The sequence below is a fragment of the Perca flavescens genome, chromosome 1 (genome assembly GCF_004354835.1).
Source record: "Perca flavescens isolate YP-PL-M2 chromosome 1, PFLA_1.0, whole genome shotgun sequence".
Lineage (NCBI taxonomy): Eukaryota > Metazoa > Chordata > Actinopteri > Perciformes > Percidae > Perca > Perca flavescens.
This window is the reverse complement of record NC_041331.1, coordinates 23,449,439-23,469,894: the sequence shown is the minus strand read 5'-3', so window position 1 is coordinate 23,469,894 and position 20,456 is coordinate 23,449,439. Positions and strand designations below refer to the sequence as shown.

Here is a 20,456-nt window from a genome sequence, read left to right as displayed (position 1 = left end):
CTGATGGTCTTGTACTGGACTGCATTATATTCAGAGGTGTTTGGTAATATTAATTTCTTACCCCCTTATTTCAGAGTCACCAAAAACTTTGAAAAGGTAAGATTATTCCCAGCATCAGTGATTAAAGACATTCTTGTAAATAAGCGATAACACAAGAAGAAAATGACAAATGAGGCGGAGGTGAAGAACACCGTGACACGAAACAGAGTGCCATTTCCTCCCCCTCAGAGGCTGTAGTTTGTGATGTTTTGATTTTACATGATTTTGTAAATTGTAAAGGAGTTGGACAAAAAACGCCTTGCATTTTAGTACAGTCCAATACAACACCACCAAGTACAGCCTCAAAACATCCCATAGATTTGGGGCCCCCTGTTGCTTAGGTGTTAAGACGCCTACCATGAACTACAACGCCCCTGGTTCAAGTCTGACTTGGGACTTTTATTGCTTCTCTTTCTCCCTAATTTCCTGTTATCTCTGTCTGCTGTCTACTCTCTAATATAGGTGTAAAATGACCCAAAAAATAATAACAAAAAACAGATGCCATACAAAATTGAAGTAGTAAACAATAACTGAACATTTTGAGTAGAGTAGTATTCATTGCTGGAATGCGTATTGCATTAAATTGTATGTGTGTTATTGTGTGTATTTTTGTGGTAACTCAACATAGTTTAATTTTTAGTTTATGTTTTAATTGTATCGTTTGTTTTTATCTGTACCCACACCCCACCAGTAAAGCAGTTTTAATACTGAATCGATTACCTCAGTGAAATAAACTTAAAATGTTTTACTCTGTTGTGACAGGGCCTCAGAGTAGACTCCTCTCTGAACTGTGAACTGGTGCCGGTGGACTTTGCAGACACGCGGCAGGTGAAAGCCTCTTTTAAGAAGCTGCTGAGAGCCTGCGCTCCCAGTGCCACCTCATCGGACTCGGAGGACTCCTTCCTCAAAGCTTTGGAGGACTCTGAATGGATCCTACAGGTGAACAAACACACATACATTGTTTTTGCCGTTTTTTTTTTTTTTTTTTTTTTTTTTTTTTACAGTATTACTGTAACTCCATATCAGACTCTAAAAACGACCCAGCACTCTGCTTTTACTGCTCATCCTGTGTATCAGATTCACATAATGAATAAATCCACTCTGAAGCCATTTTCCCAAGGGAAAGAGATTCACAACAGCAGATTTCTTATCATGCTGGTTATCTGATTATCCCCCTTCAGCCTTTGTCCGTACATTGAACATATCGAAAAAAAAAAAATATATTATCTGTGGGAAACCCTTCATAGGCAACAAGCAGCACTCAGCATGCAATTTACTAGTACACCAAACATGGTAACATATGCACAGTGCGGATTAATTGTGTGCATGTAAATGTGTTCACATGAGTTAATCTTCCACAGCTTCACAAGATCCTGCAGCTGGCACTGATTCTGGTGGAGCTTCTGGACAGCGGCTCATCTGTTCTCCTCAGCCTAGAGGATGGCTGGGACATTACCACACAAGTGAGAAAAATGTGCATATACCTTTTGTGAATTAAAGCATGACTAAAATATTTAAAACCAGAGGAACAGCATGGAGAGGTTTAACGTGGTGCAGGGTTTGTCTTCTATGAATTTTCCTTTTGCGTACCTGAGTGGAAATACATGTAGTAAAAGGCTTCATGCTTGGCGGCGGTAGGAAGGCTGGCATAATAATAAAAAAAATGTAAATCATTCACGTCATGCAGCCACTCACCATTACATGCCTCCACTGCACCTAAAAGCCTGTAAAAGAAGGAATAAGGCGGTTGTTAAGAGTATGTAAACACAACTTCACTGGTGCATGTCCAGATGTGCGTCCTTGTTACATTTTACTCTCTTTATAATCATAGCAGTTGATAAAAAACACTACAGGGCACACATGGATCAAAAGAAACACATTAAATCATTAAAACAAACACCCAAGTCCAATCCTGAGTGGGAAGCAGCAATGTAATGCCATGATGTGTCCAAATTACTGGCACTCAGTTAATTGTGTAATTCTGTCTCGTCCTTGAAAATATTTGCAAAAAAGTCCTTGAAAGAAAACACACTGATTTATGTTGTATTGCAAACATTTTACATTGTGACATTTTAATGAAAGCATACCTCACCTGTGGGTGAAACCTGTAATGTAAAAAAAAAAAAAAAACACTTATTAAAGATTACTACTGACAGCTGACTGTTCATAAAACACTAACTTTAACAGTTTCTTATTAGTTTTGATGTAAAACAAACACCAACTAACTATAAAACATAAAAAGGATCCAGGTGCAGCCATACAGCCATTTAACAAGAGAGTCCCTCAGATGAAGAGTGCTACTGATACTAGACAGCTGTTTAGACAATAATCAAACCGTTTAGTGTAACTGTACTGAAACTGTTAGGAGAGCTGCCCCGTCGCCCTTAATTTATTATCTAGTGTGATATATTGAGATTGAAAGCAGAAACAAGTAACTGGTTATAGTTTAAATGTGTTTTTTCAATGTTGCCGACAAAGTTTTTAGGGAATCTCCACAGAGTCTTCTAAATGGGCCATGTCTGAATAAATCTAGCACACCTGCTCGTCCTCTAATCAGGTGACCCAGTTATGCAGAGATAGATAATGAAAAGGCTATTTTGATAATGAAGGCTCACTGATTTGTGCTGATTCCCGAAAGTTCATGGTTCTGATTTGAAGGCATGTAAACAAAAAGTTGGTTTCGATCCTGATCAATTGTCTGTATCCATTTGCTGCCACATTCAGCATTTCAGCATTTCATCGCATGTTTGCTTTCTGAGCTCATATTTTCCATGTGGACCTGTTAAAGTGCACATGTTTGTGTTGCAAGCGTATGTCCTTCAAAATGTGTTTACGGGGTTTGCAGAGCCCTAGGCGGCTGTTTAAAAGCACACTTTGTGGACCCCTTATGCCAGGCACGTGTTCGGCCCCGAGCATCTCTCTCCACGGGTCACCCGCTTCATCACGCCAGGTCCTGATCAGCCCGCACAGGCAAATGGGCTCCATATGCTCTGGCTCCCCTGCCTCTGTCCACGGACCATAGACACCCAGCAGACAGGATGCAGAACTGTCTTTGCTTTCTTTCTAAAACCCTGTTTTCTATTTATACGTCTAACTCTGCATCTCTCATATCCTCTCTCATGCCTTGCTTCTTTATTATATCCACTTCTCAGTCCGCTGTAGTCTCACAAATAATCATTTGATATTTCAGTGTAGGGGTTGTGGGGGACTTTCTCTACCACTCAGGGCTGAATGCTCTTTTAAACCTCACGGGAAAGCCATGAACTGTTTCTTGCTCATTCCACACGCGTCAGGACTCATTTGTTGTGTTGGAGGAGACACGGGCAGGGAAGCACGCCAAGCATACTGCATGTGTAGACAAGTGGTTCTCAACTGGTGTTTTTGAGGAGCTCAAGTGTGCCTGAAGACTTCGTCTTCAATGTTATATAAATGTAATTGATAGCAGATGATAGGTTTAACGTTGTGTTGTCAGAAGATGGGGTGATTATCTTTTGAAAGGATGCAAAGCAAAGTCATACCATCCAAGAAAAGAAAAATGTGAGCAAATTCGTAGTCAAGCATGACAAAAATTCTGCACAGTGGTAGTGAAACGGCTGCCACTCTCTTTCAGTGGTAAGATGATCAAACGGCGTATTTGCCAAAATATCAGGGATTTTCAACCCTGTATATTTAAGTGTTGTATTCAGTAGGTCTCAGTGGCAATAACAGTGGGTTGTTGAACGAATACTTTTCCACTGAGACAAAATTAGCTAAAGATATATTGTTATCGGCATATTAGCAGATACTGTAAGTAACAAGAAACAGAACAGAAATGCCAAATATTTAGAAACAGTGTCACCAACCTGTACTTTTAAAATTTCCAATCACAAAAAAGAAACCGTGTCACCATTAGTTTTCACCATTCGTAACTAACAAGTTTATTTTTTTAACTGTAAAATCTCCCGGTCAATACACATCTTAGTCACAACTCTTTAATAACCACAAATGTTTTGTCAGTGTAATATAAAAAAAAAATTAATGATAAAAAATAATACATTTGAATCATTTTGAGTAGGCTATAAGAGGACCAGACACACTACAATCCAGCAGAAACATACAGAACATAATGTTTTTTTTTTTCTTTCTAACATAATGACGTCATTGCAAGCGTACAACGTGATGACGAGAAAGATGGAAGCCTTAGCTTTCTGCGGCAAAAAGATTGAGTGCTCTAGCTGTTATGGTTTTTATTTTAGATTGATTCAAACAGGATCATGTAAACCATAATCTCCCACGGCCATATGGGGAAATACACCTTTGTCACCGCTAGTTTTCAGCCCTGTTTGGACCGAAGGCCATGTAAAGTGATGACGTCATTGCTAGCGTACACCATAATGGCGCGAAAGACAGAAGCCTTAGCTTTCTGTTGCAAAACAAATGAATGCTCTAGCTGTTATAGTTTTTATTTTAGACCGATTTAAACAGGATCATGTAAACAATGTTCCCTCCATTCTCTAAGGGTTAATGGATGAGTGTTAATACTGAAGAAAAGTACTGTATTTGACCCGTCTCTTCCTCATACAATACATCACTCTCACCTTTTCCCTTTTATCTCTGCAGGTGGTGTCTTTGGTGCAGCTGCTGAGCGATCCTTTCTACCGGACTCTGGAGGGTTTTCAGGTGCTGCTGGAGAAAGAGTGGCTGTCCTTTGGCCACAAGTTCAGCCAGCGGGGCAACCTGAGTCCCAGCAGCCAGGGCGGCGGCTTTACACCCATCTTCCTGCAGTTCCTGGACTGTGTGCACCAGGTGAGGTTTTCCTTCACTACCACAAGTAAAGCATCTCCTGCCTCTGCTACGTGACTTCTCTCCACTCTCCACTCCCCCCACCTTCCCACCTTCCCCCACATGACTGAACACCATTCATACCGTCTTCATGAGCTCATCACATTTCTCAAGAGCATACATGCGAGAGGGCAAAGAAGGCAAGAAATTCAGCTGTCATTATCTTTACATTTGGTTTAGTTTTGTACTTTACATTCCCAACACTGAACATGTAATTTCAACACTGTGTTGCACCAGGAGAGTGAGCATGGAGGCTGCTGCCCAGATGGTCAGCACTGAGCTGTCTGTGCTCGCGTGATTCAGCATCCCTTCACATTTCACTGCGTGTTTAGAACTGCATGTGGAAAATTGCAGTTTTGGGGATTGAGAGTCTCTAGGAAGGTTTGTGTGTGTTTTAGGGTTTCAGCGGGGGGGGGGGTGGAGTAAAGAATGAAGCTCATACAGCTGAAGTCCAGAGAACAGCTGAGGTCCAGAAGGCTGTGTCCACTCTAAATGTAGTGTTTTTTTTGTGTCTCCTGGGGTCGCATAGACCCACTCCCATACACTTACATCAACATCTGCATTTGTCTTTTGAAACTTAGGCCTGGCAGCTAAGACAGTTTGGCGGGTATCCTGGAGTCTGGAGAGCTGTAAACAGGAGGGAAAGGGGATTCGGACAAGAGCTGAAAATAGAAGTGCCTCATCTCCAAAACAGCTGTTGTTTTTGCCAATAGACCCAGGTGGCCTCAAATATGCATCTCTTTGGCCACTTCACACCAGTGCATGGGAACAATGGAGCTGCAGTCCTGCTGGCTCAGCCTGGATTTTGTCTGGCGGTGATGCTATCACTGACCTTTCCCCCCCCCCAGGATAGGAGACATTCTTTCCTATTTCTAATTGGTCATTTATCCACTGGAGGGATGTGAAGCCACAACACGAGGACACGATCCAGCTGTCACACACACTCTGACCTTCCCTCTCTTTTCTCTTCTAAGTCTAATCTTCATCCCTCTTTTCATGTCTTTGCAGATTTTGGAGCAACATCCTCTGGAGTTTGAGTTTAATCAGTATTATCTGAAGTTCCTGGCCTATCATCACATCTCTAACCGCTTCAAGAACTTCCTGTTGGACTCAGACTATGAGCGCTTGGAACATGGTCAGTGTCCTTTAACAATTTCAACCTAGAGGGGGTTTAGTATTATCTCTTTTTGTATTGAGGAAAGGCTGCATTAGAATTGGCTGTGTGTTATTTTCCTATAACCAGACACGTTTTAACAAAGATTACTGTACCAAAATTAGTACTTTACCATCAAACTTTCATATGAAGTTCTGTCTCCTGGGAGATGGCACACTTCTGCCACGAGGAGTCAACAAAGGACAGCAGGATAATAACCGCAGGCCTCATCACTGCAGCATGGCTGATACTGAGGAACTGGAAAAGCACGTACACGCCGAGGCTCACAGATTGGACTCAACTGATGACGGAGACTAACCTGACTCCGCCAGATGGATTGCTTCGCATTTGCTCGGCATATCCATCTGGGAACTTTCCGTTGGAGAACTTTTGGGAAGGGGTGGAAATACTGGTTAGCTGATTGGCTGAACCATCTGTCTATCACCTATGTTGGTGATAGACGGGCCAAATCAACCAATCAGATCCACGAAGCGTATGAAAATACAACCACAAGCCCGCCCCTGCTGCTGCAGGCAAAGCATAGCTAGTTAGCTCAGCATGCAAGCAACATGTCGGTAAAGGAGATTTGCCATTTGTGTAACGAGAATTTAGGAATAAAAGGCCCCATTTCAGGTTCACGGTCCATATTCCAAAAGAAGGATCCAAGAGAAAAAAAGCATTAGCGAGCGGCTAACAGAATTAGGGCTACCGCTGTCTGAAAATACTGGTTAGCTGATTGGATAAACCATCGGTCTATCACCACCTAACCTACCTCAAAACTAACGTAGATTGGCCCGGTCATTTGGCTAATGGCTCCAAATTTTCTCTGCCTCAAGATGCCAGACTGATCTGCGAGTGGAAAACTGGAGCTCGCGAGATCAGGACGGTCTCACGAGGCTAGACAGAGACTGCATCTTACGAATATTTGATTGCCAGGAAGAACAATGTTAAAGGGAAGTTCCATTTAGTATGGGACTATTTCTTTTCATATATTAAGGGCCTGATACATTAAGCATGTGTTGTAACTAGTGATGGTCAAATGAAGCTTCGCGAACCACTGTCTTTACTTTCTGAGCTCACTAGATGGCGCTCTCTGTTCAAAGAAAAAGGTTAAATGAACGGCAATTCAATGGGTTTTCAAACCCTTTGTTGAACAGAGAGCGCCATCTAGTGAGCTCAGAAAGTAAAGACAGTGGTTCGCAAAGCTTCATTTGACCATCACTAGTTGTAATACATCACAGGTGATATAATATAGTGGTACAGAGGGGTGTTGTCCTTTTTAAGTTTAGTTTTGACTGCCTTTTTGTGTTTTGTTATGTTGTCATTTGTAAGTTGGTTGTATTATTTGTTGAAAAATAAATAAATGACAAAAAAAAACTTTCATATAAAGAACACCATTAATATATACAATAGCTCCCACAACTAAATGCAACACATACATTTCTTCACTGAAACTGCATCAGAAGCCTGCGATGTTTCTGCTAGTTGCATCAGGACCAGACTTTATTTGGTAAAATACATTGTCACAAACTAGTTTATGTTATGAAAATTGATATAGAAATACTCTACCAAATATTGCCTTCCATATATTTAACTTAATTATGAGGTGAGATGTCATGGGTTTTGTGTATGCTTGAAGATGAAATGTGTGTCTCCATGGATGAATGTAGCCAGCCAAAACCGTCCCTGATATCCCATATATCACATGAACAGTTCTGTTGAATCGCAACTTTTATGACCAGCGTTGCATCAGCCAAAACAATCTGTGAGATTAATTGGTCCATGTGCTCAGCAGCTTCCCCTCTGTCTGTTTCACAGGCACGTTGTTTGAGGATAAAGGTGACAAACAGGCCCGCAGAGGTATCTGTATATGGGAGTGCATCAACAGGATGCACAGGAGGAGTCCCGTCTTCTTCAACTATCTGTTCAGCCCCTCAGAGAGCGACGTGAGTCTTTCTGTTTTATGTATTTTTTGTTTTGTTTTTTCAAGATAATTTTTTTTGCCATTTTTAGGCCTTCATTGTTGATAGGGCGGCATAGACTTGAAAGGGGAGAGAGAGGGGGAATGACCTGCAACAAAGGGCTGCAGGTCGGAACCAAACCTGCGGCTGCTGCGTCAAAGATTGAGCCCCTAACGTGGGCGCGCGCTCCACCAGGCGAGCTACCCAGGCACCCGCACAACAATGTGTTTGACTCTTATTTTGAACATTTACGTTATTAATTTTTACTATGACTATGTTTTTGAAAAACAATTGACAAGCCAGAGCTTGTACAACAGAACTCAACTTCAAACTTGAATATATTTAATGATGAAGGCTACTTATGTTTTTCACTTCAGGTATTACTGGCAAATTGAGTGATGAAAAATAACGAGGTACATTTACTAAAGTACCGTGCTTAAGTACAGTTTTGAGGTGCTTAACTTTTGAGGTGGCATTTATATGCTACTTTATACTTCTACTCGACTACATTTATTTGACTTTAGGTACAAAGTTACTGTACAGATTAAGATTATTAATACAAAACATTTAGCTACCCAGCAGTTTATAAGGTAGTCAAAATCTACCTTTACCAGCTGCAAAATTAAAGTGATGCTTACACATAAATCAGAATCAGAATCAGAAAAGCTTTATTGCCAAGTACGTTTACACACACAAGGAATGTGTCTTGGTATCGTAGGTGCATGTCACATTAAGCAACACTCACAGACACCGATGAATGAATCACAATTATAGTCCAATACTATAATATATATTATTTGGAAATGGACCACTCTGCAGGAGTACTTTCAGTTTTGGTGCTCACACAGAGTACGCCTGCACTATTACTACTTTCATCAAGTAAAAGATCTGAGTCACTGACCATCGGCGTCTGACGTTTTAAATGTTAGATGTTGTAAATGTTTTAAATGATTTCTACTTTGTGCTGTACAGCACCTTGTGCAATGTTGGTTGCTTTTTAAAGTGCTTTATAAATAAATTTGATTGATTGATTGACTCACCACTCATTAATGATACTGTTGATGGCTCTGCACATAGAAGCAGCGCGAGCTAACGTGACAGAACTAACTCAGCAGGTCCTGATTGACATTAGCATCATCATCAAATGTGCTTCAGAGTTTAAATGAAATGAAGTCATTTTACCTAGGTAGCTGCAAATTACGTTGTTATTGGTCTTGCAGTCTGTGCAATTACTCTTTTGACTTAAAACAGAGGAGCTTAAGATTACTGCTCAATACATTTTTATTTTATTTTCATTGTTTGTAAAGATTCCAAGGAGGCTTTATTTACCTAAAAAAATTACCAAAGAAGAGTTGAAGGAATATGTCAAACTCAGGAGATAAAGTTTAGTCTCTGGAGTGTCTTTATCATGCAGTTATTTTGATTTCTAAAGATTTGGGAATGCCTCTGTGATATTTCAGTTTCCTGACAGAGAAGTGTCCTGATAATGATTTCAGCCTTGTTTTTGAAGAATGAGCAGATGCTCGATGTTGGAGATATCTAATCTGCAATCACAGTGATGGGCAAATCTGTGAGACAAGCCCGTTTCTGTATTTTGATTCATTATGTGCAGTAGGCCACACTACAGACTGACGAGATGCTTTCTGCAAGATTCCCAGAGCAGGTTAAGCTTGTTGGAAATCACACTGCGTAATATTTAACCTTTTTTCAACCGTATTTTACAAAACGGACGCAATAAGATCACATCTGATTCTCGAACTTTTCTGTGTTGAAGATGATCCTGAAGCCTTCGATCAGCATCCCAAGCCTGAATAAATGGGACTTCTTCACGGATGAGACTCTGTCCACGGGGCCGTGTTACGACTGGAGGATGATGGCTGCGCGGTCCGACAGCTCGGAGGAGATGGACACGCTCTCCAACAGCAAGAGGAGGATCGTGTGGCCGTGTTACAGCAGCGTGAGCCGCGCCCAGCCGGACGCCATCACCAAACTCCTCACTGTAAGAGTCTGTAACCAAAACGTTGTTTATATTTTCATCCTGTTTTCTCGTGTCATGTGTCAACATTTGTCATCTTTCTTGACTGTTACTGGTGCTACAGGACGTTGGGAGGCTGGAGGGTGAGCTGAATCAGGCCTCTGAGAAATGGCAGACAACTCTGGAGAGAGTCCGAATCAGCATTCAGGAAGACCTCGCGCAGGAAGGAAATGTGCGTGTTAGAAGAATAATGATGACATGTTCTATTGAAAGATACCAGGAATAGTCATAAACTTTAAATCTCAGTTGTTAAAATTGTGTTCTTTTCCCACTCATACTTTATCATCGCGTGTGTTTGCAGCTCCGTAAACAGTCCATGGTGTCCATCTCAGGCCTCATTCCCACGTCTAGCCTGCAGGCTTTCCAGAGGCGCTCCATGCTGCACCTGCCAGACAGCGGGCTGGGCGAAGACCGCAGCACTGCCACGGCCAATGGGATCAACCGCCGCGCCGCAACGCTTTACAACCAATTCACCCCCAAGAGCGAGGAGAACAGGTGGGTCGTGAACTTCCTGAGTCCTGGAACCAATAAGGTGTGTGTGTGTGTGTGTGTGTGTGTGTGTGTGTGTGTGTGTGTGTGTGTGTGTGTGTGTGTGTGTGTGTGTGTGTGTGTGTGTGTGTGTGTGTGTGTGTGTGTGTGTGTGTGTGTGTGTGTGTGTGTGTGTGTGTGTGTGTGTGTGTGTGTGTGTGTGTGTGTGTGCGTGCGAACGAACGTGTCTTGGCTCTGATATCTCGATATTTTCTTGTTATCCAGTTGGACAAAAAACGATTAAAATCAACTCTCTGGTGTGGCCGGGTTAGCTCAGTTGGTAGAGCAGGCGCACATATATAGAGGTTTACTCCTCGATGCAGCGGCTGCTTGATGTCATTCCCCTTCTCTCTCTCCTTTCATGTCTTCATCTGTCCTGTGGAATTAAAGGCCTAAAATGCCCAAAAAATAATATTTAAATAATGTAAATAATTCTTGTGCTGTTGACGTTTTAAATAATGTTTTGACAGACAAAAGTTTTAACAGATGAAATTAGAAACACTTAACAGAGACTTATTCTAATTTCTAAAGGAACACGGCGACTTATTGGGACTTCAGTTTATTCAACATATCCCCCAGAGTTAGATAAGTCCATACATAACCTTCTCATCTCTGTGCGTGTTGTAACTCTGTCTGACGCCCCCACCGCTAGCCTAGCTTAGCACAGATCCTGGAGGTAACCGGCTCCATCTAGCCTACTGCTCCCAATAACTGACAAAATATCGCCAACATTTACATGTTGTGATTTCTGTAGTCACAGCATATACAAATAAACAAGGTCACATGAGACACAGCTATCCTCTAACAGCATACAAACTGGGAACTATATTCTCAGAAAGGCGAAGCACTGCTACTTCTGCCACTTGGGCGCAGTGATTTGCTCGCAGCACCTGGTGAGGAGCAGAGAGTAACGTGACGATACAAATCACAGCATATAAATAGGAAAATGTTGCCGTTACTTTGTCAGTTATTGGGAGCAGTAGCCTAGATGGAGCCGGTTACCTCCAGGATCTGTGCTAAGCTAGGATAGCGGTGGGTGCGTCAGACAGAGTTACAACACGCACGGAGATGAGAAGGGTATTTCTAGACTTATCTAACTCTGAGGGATACGGTGAATAAACTAAAGTCCCAAGAAGTCGGCGTGTTCCTTTCATCATGTTTACTCTCCTGCAATACAGCTATATTATTCATACTGATAACTTCGATATTTTGCAGGTATAGAAGAAGATATATAGAACATTTATTACAGTGTATTAGAATTACCCACTTCTGGCCTCTTTACACAACGGGAACATAATGTACAAACAGTTGTTCTTGTACACATTGTGTTGTCCAGTGTGTTCTTCTGCTCTTTATGCTGGGTTTTATTGCTGGGATAAACTCCATGTAACTTTGATCCTGAACAGGAATAATGAGTCAAATAAAAACCAATTAGGAATATTATTGCCTGTTCTCTTAATACATCCATGACTTAAATCATTTGCAATTGTAGCAAAAGGTACAGAGACGTAACATCCAGTCAAAATGCACTTGGATCTCACCGTGTGTTATTCTTCAGGTCTTACGAGGGGATCCTGTATAAACGTGGAGCGCTGCTGAAAGGCTGGAAACCTCGCTGGTTTGTATTGGACATCACGAAACACCAGGTGAGCCGAGCTGCACGCCACACTCATGTTTCAGAAAGCGTTGCCTGAGTGACAGGCTGCAGGTTAACGCTCCCATCTTCACAGATGAGGTACTACGACACCGGGGAGGACACAAACTGCAGAGGCCATATCGATCTGGCGGAGGTGGAGTCTGTAATGATCGCCGCGCCCACCATAGGAGCTCCCAAACACATCAGTGAAAAGGCTTTCTTTGACGTGAGTACACGTTAACCCAAATGTCCGCTGGATGCGGCCGTGTCGCGCCTCTGTCGCTAGGCGATTTGAGCATCTGTTCGTCAGCAGCCACATTTCACATTTGAGTTGTTTTGCTAGTATCTTCTGTGTTTTACGAGCGTATTAAAAACACGTTTGCAACTCATTTGTTTATTGGCAGAAGAAACTGTCGCTTCCCTCTGCTTCACAGACAGTAGAGGAAAAGTGAAGTTAACAAACAGTAAAAACTACTTTTGTTTTATGGACATAAAGACAAAGTCAATAACTAATGTAGGCATCCTTAAAAAGACATATACTATGACTTTCTTATGACTTTAACTACTTTGAATATGACTTTTTTTTTCGACATACCATACTATGACTTTTCATGACTTTGAGTACTTTGACTTTTTTTGGCATACTATACTATGATTTTTTTTTCAACATTGACAGGACTTTTTGCAACATTTTTCAACATACTATCACTTTTTTCCTGATTTTTTATTTTTTTCGACATACTATACTATGACTTTTTTCAACATTTTATACAATGACTTTTTAATGTCTTTTTTTTAGAGTTTTAGACATGCCTATGACTTTTTTCAAAATACTATACTATGACTTTTCGACATGCTATACTATGACTTTTTTTTCAACATACTATACTATGACTTTTCGACATATTATAGTATGACTTTTTTTTTTTTTTTACATACTATATACTATGACTTTGTTTGACATACAATACCGTGACTTTTTTCGACATACTATGACTTTTCGACATACTATACTATGACTTTTCGACATACTATACTATGACTTTTCGACATACTATAGTATGATTTTTTTTTTTTTTTATATACTATGACTTTTTTCGACATACTATACTATGACGTTTTTATGACTTTTGAGATTTACAGTGAGGAAAATAAGTATTTGAACACCCTACTATTTTGCAAGTTCTCCCACTTGGAAATCATGGAGGGGTCTGAAATTGTCATCGTAGGTGCATGTCCACTGTGAGAGACATCATCTAAAAAAAAAAATCCAGAAATCACAATATATTACTTTTTTTAACTATTTATTTGTATGATATAGCTGCAAATAAGTATTTGAACACCTGTCTATCAGCTAGAATTCTGACCCTCAAAGACCTGTTAGTCTGCCTTTAAAATGTCCACCTCCACTCCATTTATTATCCTTAATTAGATGCACCTGTTTGAGGTCGTTAGCTGCATAAAGACACCTGGCCACCCCATACAATCAGTAAGAATCCAACTACTAACATGGCCAAGACCAAAGAGCTGTCCAAAGACACTAGAGACAAAATTGTACACCTCCACAAGGCTGAAAAGGGCTACGGGGAAATTGCCAAGCAGCTTGGTGAAAAAAGGTCCACTGTTGGAGCAATCATTAGAAAATGGAAGAAGCTAAACATGACTGTCAATCTCCCTTGGACTGGGGCTCCATGCAAGATCTCACCTCATGGGGTCTCAATGATCCTAAGAAAGGTGAGAAATCAGCCCAGAACTACACAGGAGGAGCTGGTCAATGACCTGAAAAGAGCTGGGACCACCGTTTCCAAGGTTACTGTTGGTAATACACTAAGACGTCATGGTTTGAAATCATGCATGGCACGGAAGGTCCCCTGCACATGTCAAGGCCCGTCTTAAGTTTGCCAATGACCATTTGGATGATCCAGAAGAGTCATGGGAGAAAGTCATGTGGTCAGATGAGACCAAAATAGAACTTTTTGGTCATAATTCCACTAACCGTGTTTGGAGGAAGAAGAATGATGAGTACCATCCCAAGAACACCATCCCTACTGTGAAGCATGGGGGTGGTAGCATCATGCTTTGGGGCTGTTTTTCTGCACATGGGACAGGGCGACTGCACTGTATTAAGGAGAGGATGACCGGGGCCATGTTTTGCGAGATTTTGGGGAACAACCTCCTTCCCTCAGTTAGAGCATTGAAGATGGGTCGAGGCTGGGTCTTCCAACATGACAATGACCCAAAGCACACAGCCAGGAGAACCAAGGAGTGGCTCTGTAAGAAGCATATCAAGGTTCTGGCGTGGCCTAGCCAGTCTCCAGACCTAAACCCAATAGAGAATCTTTGGAGGGAGCTCAAACTCTGTTTCTCAGAGACAGCCCAGAAACCTGACTGATCTAGAGAAGATCTGTGTGGAGGAGTGGGCCAAAATCCCTCCTGCAGTGTGTGCAAACCTGGTGAAAAACTACAGGAAACGTTTGACCTCTGTACTTGCAAACAAAGGCTACTGTACCAAATATTAACATTGATTTTCTCAGGTGTTCAAATACTTATTTGCAGCTGTATCATACAAATAAATAGTTAAAAAAATCATATATTGTGATTTCTGGATTTATTTATTTTTTAGATTGTCTCTCACAGTGGACATGCACCTACGATGACAATTTCAGACCCCTCCATGATTTCTAAGTGGGAGAACTTGCAAAATAGCAGGGTGTTCAAATACTTATTTTCCTCACTGTATATACGTTGACACTTTAAAGATGAGAGCTGCCCTTGCAAAGATAGACATGATTCATAAAGATAGTGGAGCAAAGGAAAGCGATGCGGGTGACCTTTCTGTCATTGTGGAGAACAGAAAAGAGGTCTGTTTTTATTTTGTTGCACATTCAAGTCTGTTCTGTCCCTTTTATTTGTTCAACCGGTGTTGTCCGATTCCTCTGTAGCTGAAGACCAGCAAGCGAGTCTACAACTTCTGCGCTTCAGACGCGCCCAGCGCTCAGCTGTGGATGGACAAGATCCAGAACTGCATCTCTGATGCCTGAGCAGAGAACCTCAGAGGCTGAATGCTGACATTAACATCATGAACATTAGAGGCAGCATCAGGTGGCTGAGAGCATAGACATGACAACCGCTCGACTCAGCGTTCAGATGTCTTTAATTCGGGGACAACAGTAAACAAAGTGCCTGGTAGTAGAGGATGAATACTGATCATCCACCTCTCTGCCTGTTACTTCAGTTGGAGTCGATCAAACACATTTGGTCTCTGCTGTCAGCTCCCTCCTCCGCGCCTCTAACAGGGATGAAGTGAAGATAAGCTGATGTTTTACGGGACTGCACTACCAAGGAAATGCTATCCTACTTAAGCTGTAAATAGATCAAAGCAATATCACTGGCCATTCAAACTGTGGGTTCAATTTTAGACTTAAAAAAAATGTAGAAAATAGCCTATAATAGAATTTCTATCTGATATCTTACTACGAGGAAAAGGTTATTGCTGCTTAAAGAAACATGAACCGCCAAAAACTCAGAGATTTTAATGCACAACATGAGAAAGCAGTTTGTTTGCACTTAGCTCTTAAGTATGCCCTCCTTATCAAATATAGATTTTCTAACAGATGCAGACAGCGAGGCAAAAGGCATTACGTTTCCTCAAGACAGATTAAATGAAAAGAATTTGCACAGTGAATTCAACAAGAGTTACCTGACATTTTTCTATTTAAATACGTGATGTTTTCTCCATTTTGTTGAATGTTTTATTGACTTCTGGATAACATGTGTCTCGTGTAATGTAAATTATTATTTTTTATTAAAAGTGTAACTGTGTAAGTGTGGTGGCTTCATGTTTTTCTGTAAATACCTGTGTGACATTTCATTTTATATACTGTATGACGTACTGAAGATAAGTATACTTTTCTAACCTTAATTCTAATGTTACCAACTAGTCTTTTTTTAATGTGTCGTTACTGGTGCAAAAACCTGAGTGGCCTGTTCCCCGTTTGTGATGAAACATTGTTCTGAAAATGAAATGGAGACTCTTTTTCTTGTTGTTGTTCAAATTGTCCAGTCAGGCTCTGTTTCTTTTTAAGGGCTTTTAAATAAGTAAATAAATATATCATGTAGGACATTGTGGTTTTCAAAGATCCTCGTCTTGTCCTGTCTGTGCAACCAATTTTAATAAAAAAAAAAAAAGAAAAAAAGAACGCAAATGAAACATGAAAGATGTCCGTCTTTTTTCTTTCTGTATCTTTGTACCATGTTTTGTGGTGACACTAATTTTTGGGAAATAAACCAAACATTTGAAACTACCCATGGCTTGTGTTCTTGTTTAAGTGAGGGAATATCAAATAAATGTAAAAAATGTCTCCTTTAATAATGTTATGTGTTATATTATGACACAGCGATTACTGATGCATTAAAGGACCGTACTAGTGACTTTGCCTATTTTAGCCCATTTATTATAAATCAACTAAACCAATACTTTACAAACTCTGTGTGTTTCAGGCATTCATTAACTTACGTATAGTAGAATTATAGGGAGACTCTCATTGAAGTCTGGATACATTTTTGTCAAAGTTACATAGTAGTTATGTATTCAGTCTGCATAAAGTGCATTATTAAGCAACCAACATTGAAAAGAAAGACCGTTACAAGAGTCGGCTTATTGACCTTCAGTGACCTTACAGAAGTTGATTTTGTGGGACAAATACATCAGTAACACTTTATAATATATATTCAACATACTATACTATGACTTTTTTTCTACATACTAGACTATGACTTTTTTCAACTATATTTGAGATACAATACTATGACTTTTTTTAAACTTTTTTTGACATACTAGACTATGACTTTTTTCGACTATATTCAACATACAATACTATGACTTTTTTTAAAACTTTTTTGACATACTATACTATGACTTTTTTTTTGACTTTTTAATTACTTTTCAGAATGCATTAAAACACATTAACGATACATGTTTTGTAGTTGAGGATGTACAAAGTGGTGTCATCATTTAACATAAAAATATTTAATGTAGCTGGTTGACGTGAAGCTACTGTTAACTATGTTACATACTTTTGGTCATGTTGATCTAGAATGATACATCAAGACTGACTATGCAGTGTGATTTACATGACACATCTGCAAAGTAGCAAACATGCCCATGTGGGGCCACTGTCCACACAGCATGGGTGTGGACACTCAATTTTCCAACAATTACCCTATAAATTAAGTTTGGAAAACCACCTCCACTAATTTACCATTCTCACTGCAACTAAAATAACAAATGTGTTTTTACAAAAAAGGCAGGCCTGGGTCCTGGCTTGGGAGCCGATGGCCTGAAACAAATGGCTGTGGGTTGACATGAGGCTGGACGTTGCAACAGTCCAACAGGATCCTCTGGCTCTGGATGCTGGCAACAGTTCAGACCGAAGCTGTAACAGGCGGAAGATATCTTATCATCATATCAACATATAAATCACCTCATAGGGTCCCAGGAGAGTTTTATGTTCCTCTCTTTGTCTAATGAGTACAGTAGGAGTGGGTCTCCTCAGTCACTTTAATCAACCAAAGGCTCATATAGATTACTTTATCGTACCAAGGTAGTTTTACCTTTAGGTCTTAGCTGACGCCAAACACACTACCAATACACAAAATGTGTAATTTTCTGTGGGTAAGCCCAGAAAACCGCCATGAGAGCGCCATAGGACAAATCTAGTGTGGGCCCCACCTGGGCTAACCCATGAGATTAGAGTGAGTTCGCTCCTGCCCACAGTGGGCTTGCACAGGCATACAGCTGGACAGTGACATGTCTCAACAACTATTTGATGGATCCATCTTTTGGTTGTTAACACGTGGCAACTGATTGTTGGTGATTCCTAACCGTTTCATGTAGGTCCATCATGTCCAATTTCTAAATTGTCCAATACTTTGATTTTTGACCAAATACCTGCAAAATTAATGACAGTTATTTGTGGTGCTATATGCTACACATCAAATGTTAGCATGCTAACAAACTAAACTAAGCATTTATATTATGAGTATATTAGCATGCTGACCTTGAGCACAAACAGCACTGCAGTGCCTCACAGAGCTGCCAGCATGACTCGTATTATTGTTACACAATGGGTCATACGATACAGGAAGAAAACTTAGACTATTTGTAATTGCCACGTTTTTCTGGCCTCTTATGAACACCTCGTCTTTATTAAAGATTTTCTCTCAATGAAAAGTAACCACAAACCGCTGCAGCTCATGTTTTTTTTTTTCTTTTCTACTCAGAGCCAACAACAGGGCCTGGAGAGGATGATGACGGGTGTCTCACTTGCCAGCAATTAATATGGGACTGGGCAAGAGCCCCAACTCAGGCTCTGTGGCGCCTGGTTGGCGGCTCTGAACGGCACTCCTGTTGTCCAGAGAGGGTTGATCTCTGAGAGGAAGCTGAAGGTCAGGGGGGAGATTGCGGGTGTTTGTCCCTCAATACAATCTCCCAGCTGGCTCGTACTGGCAGCAGGTGCAGAGCTGCAGCAGGCCAACATCTGGGCAGAACCTCTGGCAGTCTTCTCCATATTTAGCCTCTTGCTTTAGGCATGGAGATTAGGACCTCTGCCCACGAACAGAGGGAGCAGCGGAAGTTATTCAGCAGTACTTGTGGAGTGGAATGATAGGAATCATTTCCCTCAAAGCCGCAAAAACTGCCATTTATTGAATCATAGATTAATGCAAATTAGTTGTATAAAACTAACTTGCTGTTATATAAGCATTCTGTGAGTTAGGCTACATAACTGCCTCCGCAAGTGATTTCTTCTGTGAAGTTTAAGACACATTACTGATGAAAGCATCTATTATCTATAAGAATAGCAGTGTTTTAAACGGCAGCGCTGTGTAATTGGGATCTTGCGTCCCTTGGCTAAAAGTTTCGTGACTTCAGTGGGGTTAGAAGCTTGCTGCTCTCACATAAAAAGTCACATCAAAAGCAGTGTATAAATTCAGAATTGCACATATTTGTTGGTTTTTGGATCCTGTACGTTTCGTGTACAGTCACAGCTGCAGTAAATGCCTCTGGTCCGAGAAAATAGCCTGAAAAATAAGCTGATTTGCCTTTCCAAGTCCCCCAAAAATACTCCAGTGACAGATGATCCTGATTTATTTTATTGGTCCTCCAAATCCTATTATCCATGTAGCCCTGTGGTTGCAATGAATGCGGACTATGTAGCAGTTTACATTTCCTGGGTGCCTCTGCAATGTGGGCAATGTGAGATTTGATTCACTGCTGCTGGGGGGCCCCTCTGCCTCACAGCCCTGTGGCCCCTCAGTGGGCACCTGCTCCGAAATTAATCGCTGATCTCATTGGCTCGACACACATCGAGTCCCACCCTAGAAATCAGGATGTCAGCAAATGGAGTTCTTGTTGGGAGATGATCAAATGCAGGAATCCACTAAGCTCCAGATGATCTTATCCGGACACCGCCCGCTCATCCATGAGAAAAAAAGCACAATTTCACATTTGATTTATAGCTTTAAGGGATAGTAGTGGGGTTTTCAAAGTTTGCATTAAAGTTGGTTTCCTTGGCCCATTAGAGGTATTTGTCTGAGGCCCTGATGTTTTTTCACTTGCAAGTGTAAGTGACCCACAGTTGCTCTGTGCAGCTAAACCCAGAGTCCATTCATCCATGTGAAATGCTCGAGGCTGTGAGGTCACTGTGGGAAGTCATCTAACCCAGAAAACAGGCATCTGCCAAACATTTTTTCACCAGCAGACAACCTCGCCCCCCAAGAAATGTTCCTGTTTCAAATCAAATTCGATGAGGATATTTTGGGTATCAGGTGAATTGGTTATGGGCATTAGGGGTACTGTTCGAACACATGGGGCGAGGGTGAGACAGCTAGAGATATCCTTATTTTTGGAATGTTGAGGGGCTTGTGCAATTTAGCTACGAAGATTAGAAACTCCCAATTCTGAGAATAGTCTTTGCAACAACAAAAAAGCGCCACATTTTTCTCAGATTCTGGGATATAAATATCTCCTACAGAAGAAACGTGAACAGCAAATCTATTTATCTTAAGAATTCAAGACAAATACTGCGCTGACAATCAATCATTACCTGTTTTTTCTAATCTTTTTGAACATTTCTGTTAAATGAAGAAGAACTATCAATCATACGAAGACCTCCATAAAAGGAGAAGCTATGTTGATTACATCTTTTACGGTGGTAAAAAACAAACATTCCTAGTATAGTATTACAGTATTAGCTCAGAGATTTGCCCAACCTGTCTCTATAT

General features: G+C 40.9%; 1 protein-coding gene across 4 annotated transcripts in view; it reads left to right on the top strand.

The window, feature by feature from the left end:
- sbf2 (SET binding factor 2) overlaps positions 1-16,477 on the top strand; it is a 124,801-nt gene extending 108,324 nt beyond the window's left edge. For all 4 annotated transcript variants that reach the window (XM_028578602.1, XM_028578594.1, XM_028578586.1 and 1 more), the window contains 11 exons: positions 802-978; positions 1,401-1,502; positions 4,639-4,824; positions 5,869-5,995; positions 7,832-7,959; positions 9,749-9,973; positions 10,074-10,181; positions 10,311-10,504; positions 12,096-12,183; positions 12,268-12,399; positions 15,116-16,477. In XM_028578602.1, the coding sequence (XP_028434403.1) occupies positions 802-978; positions 1,401-1,502; positions 4,639-4,824; positions 5,869-5,995; positions 7,832-7,959; positions 9,749-9,973; positions 10,074-10,181; positions 10,311-10,504; positions 12,096-12,183; positions 12,268-12,399; positions 15,116-15,214 (1,566 nt within the window). In that variant the 3' untranslated portion in view covers positions 15,215-16,477. The remainder of the gene's footprint in view (positions 1-801; positions 979-1,400; positions 1,503-4,638; positions 4,825-5,868; positions 5,996-7,831; positions 7,960-9,748; positions 9,974-10,073; positions 10,182-10,310; positions 10,505-12,095; positions 12,184-12,267; positions 12,400-15,115) is intronic.
- The last annotated feature ends 3,979 nt before the right edge of the window (positions 16,478-20,456 follow it).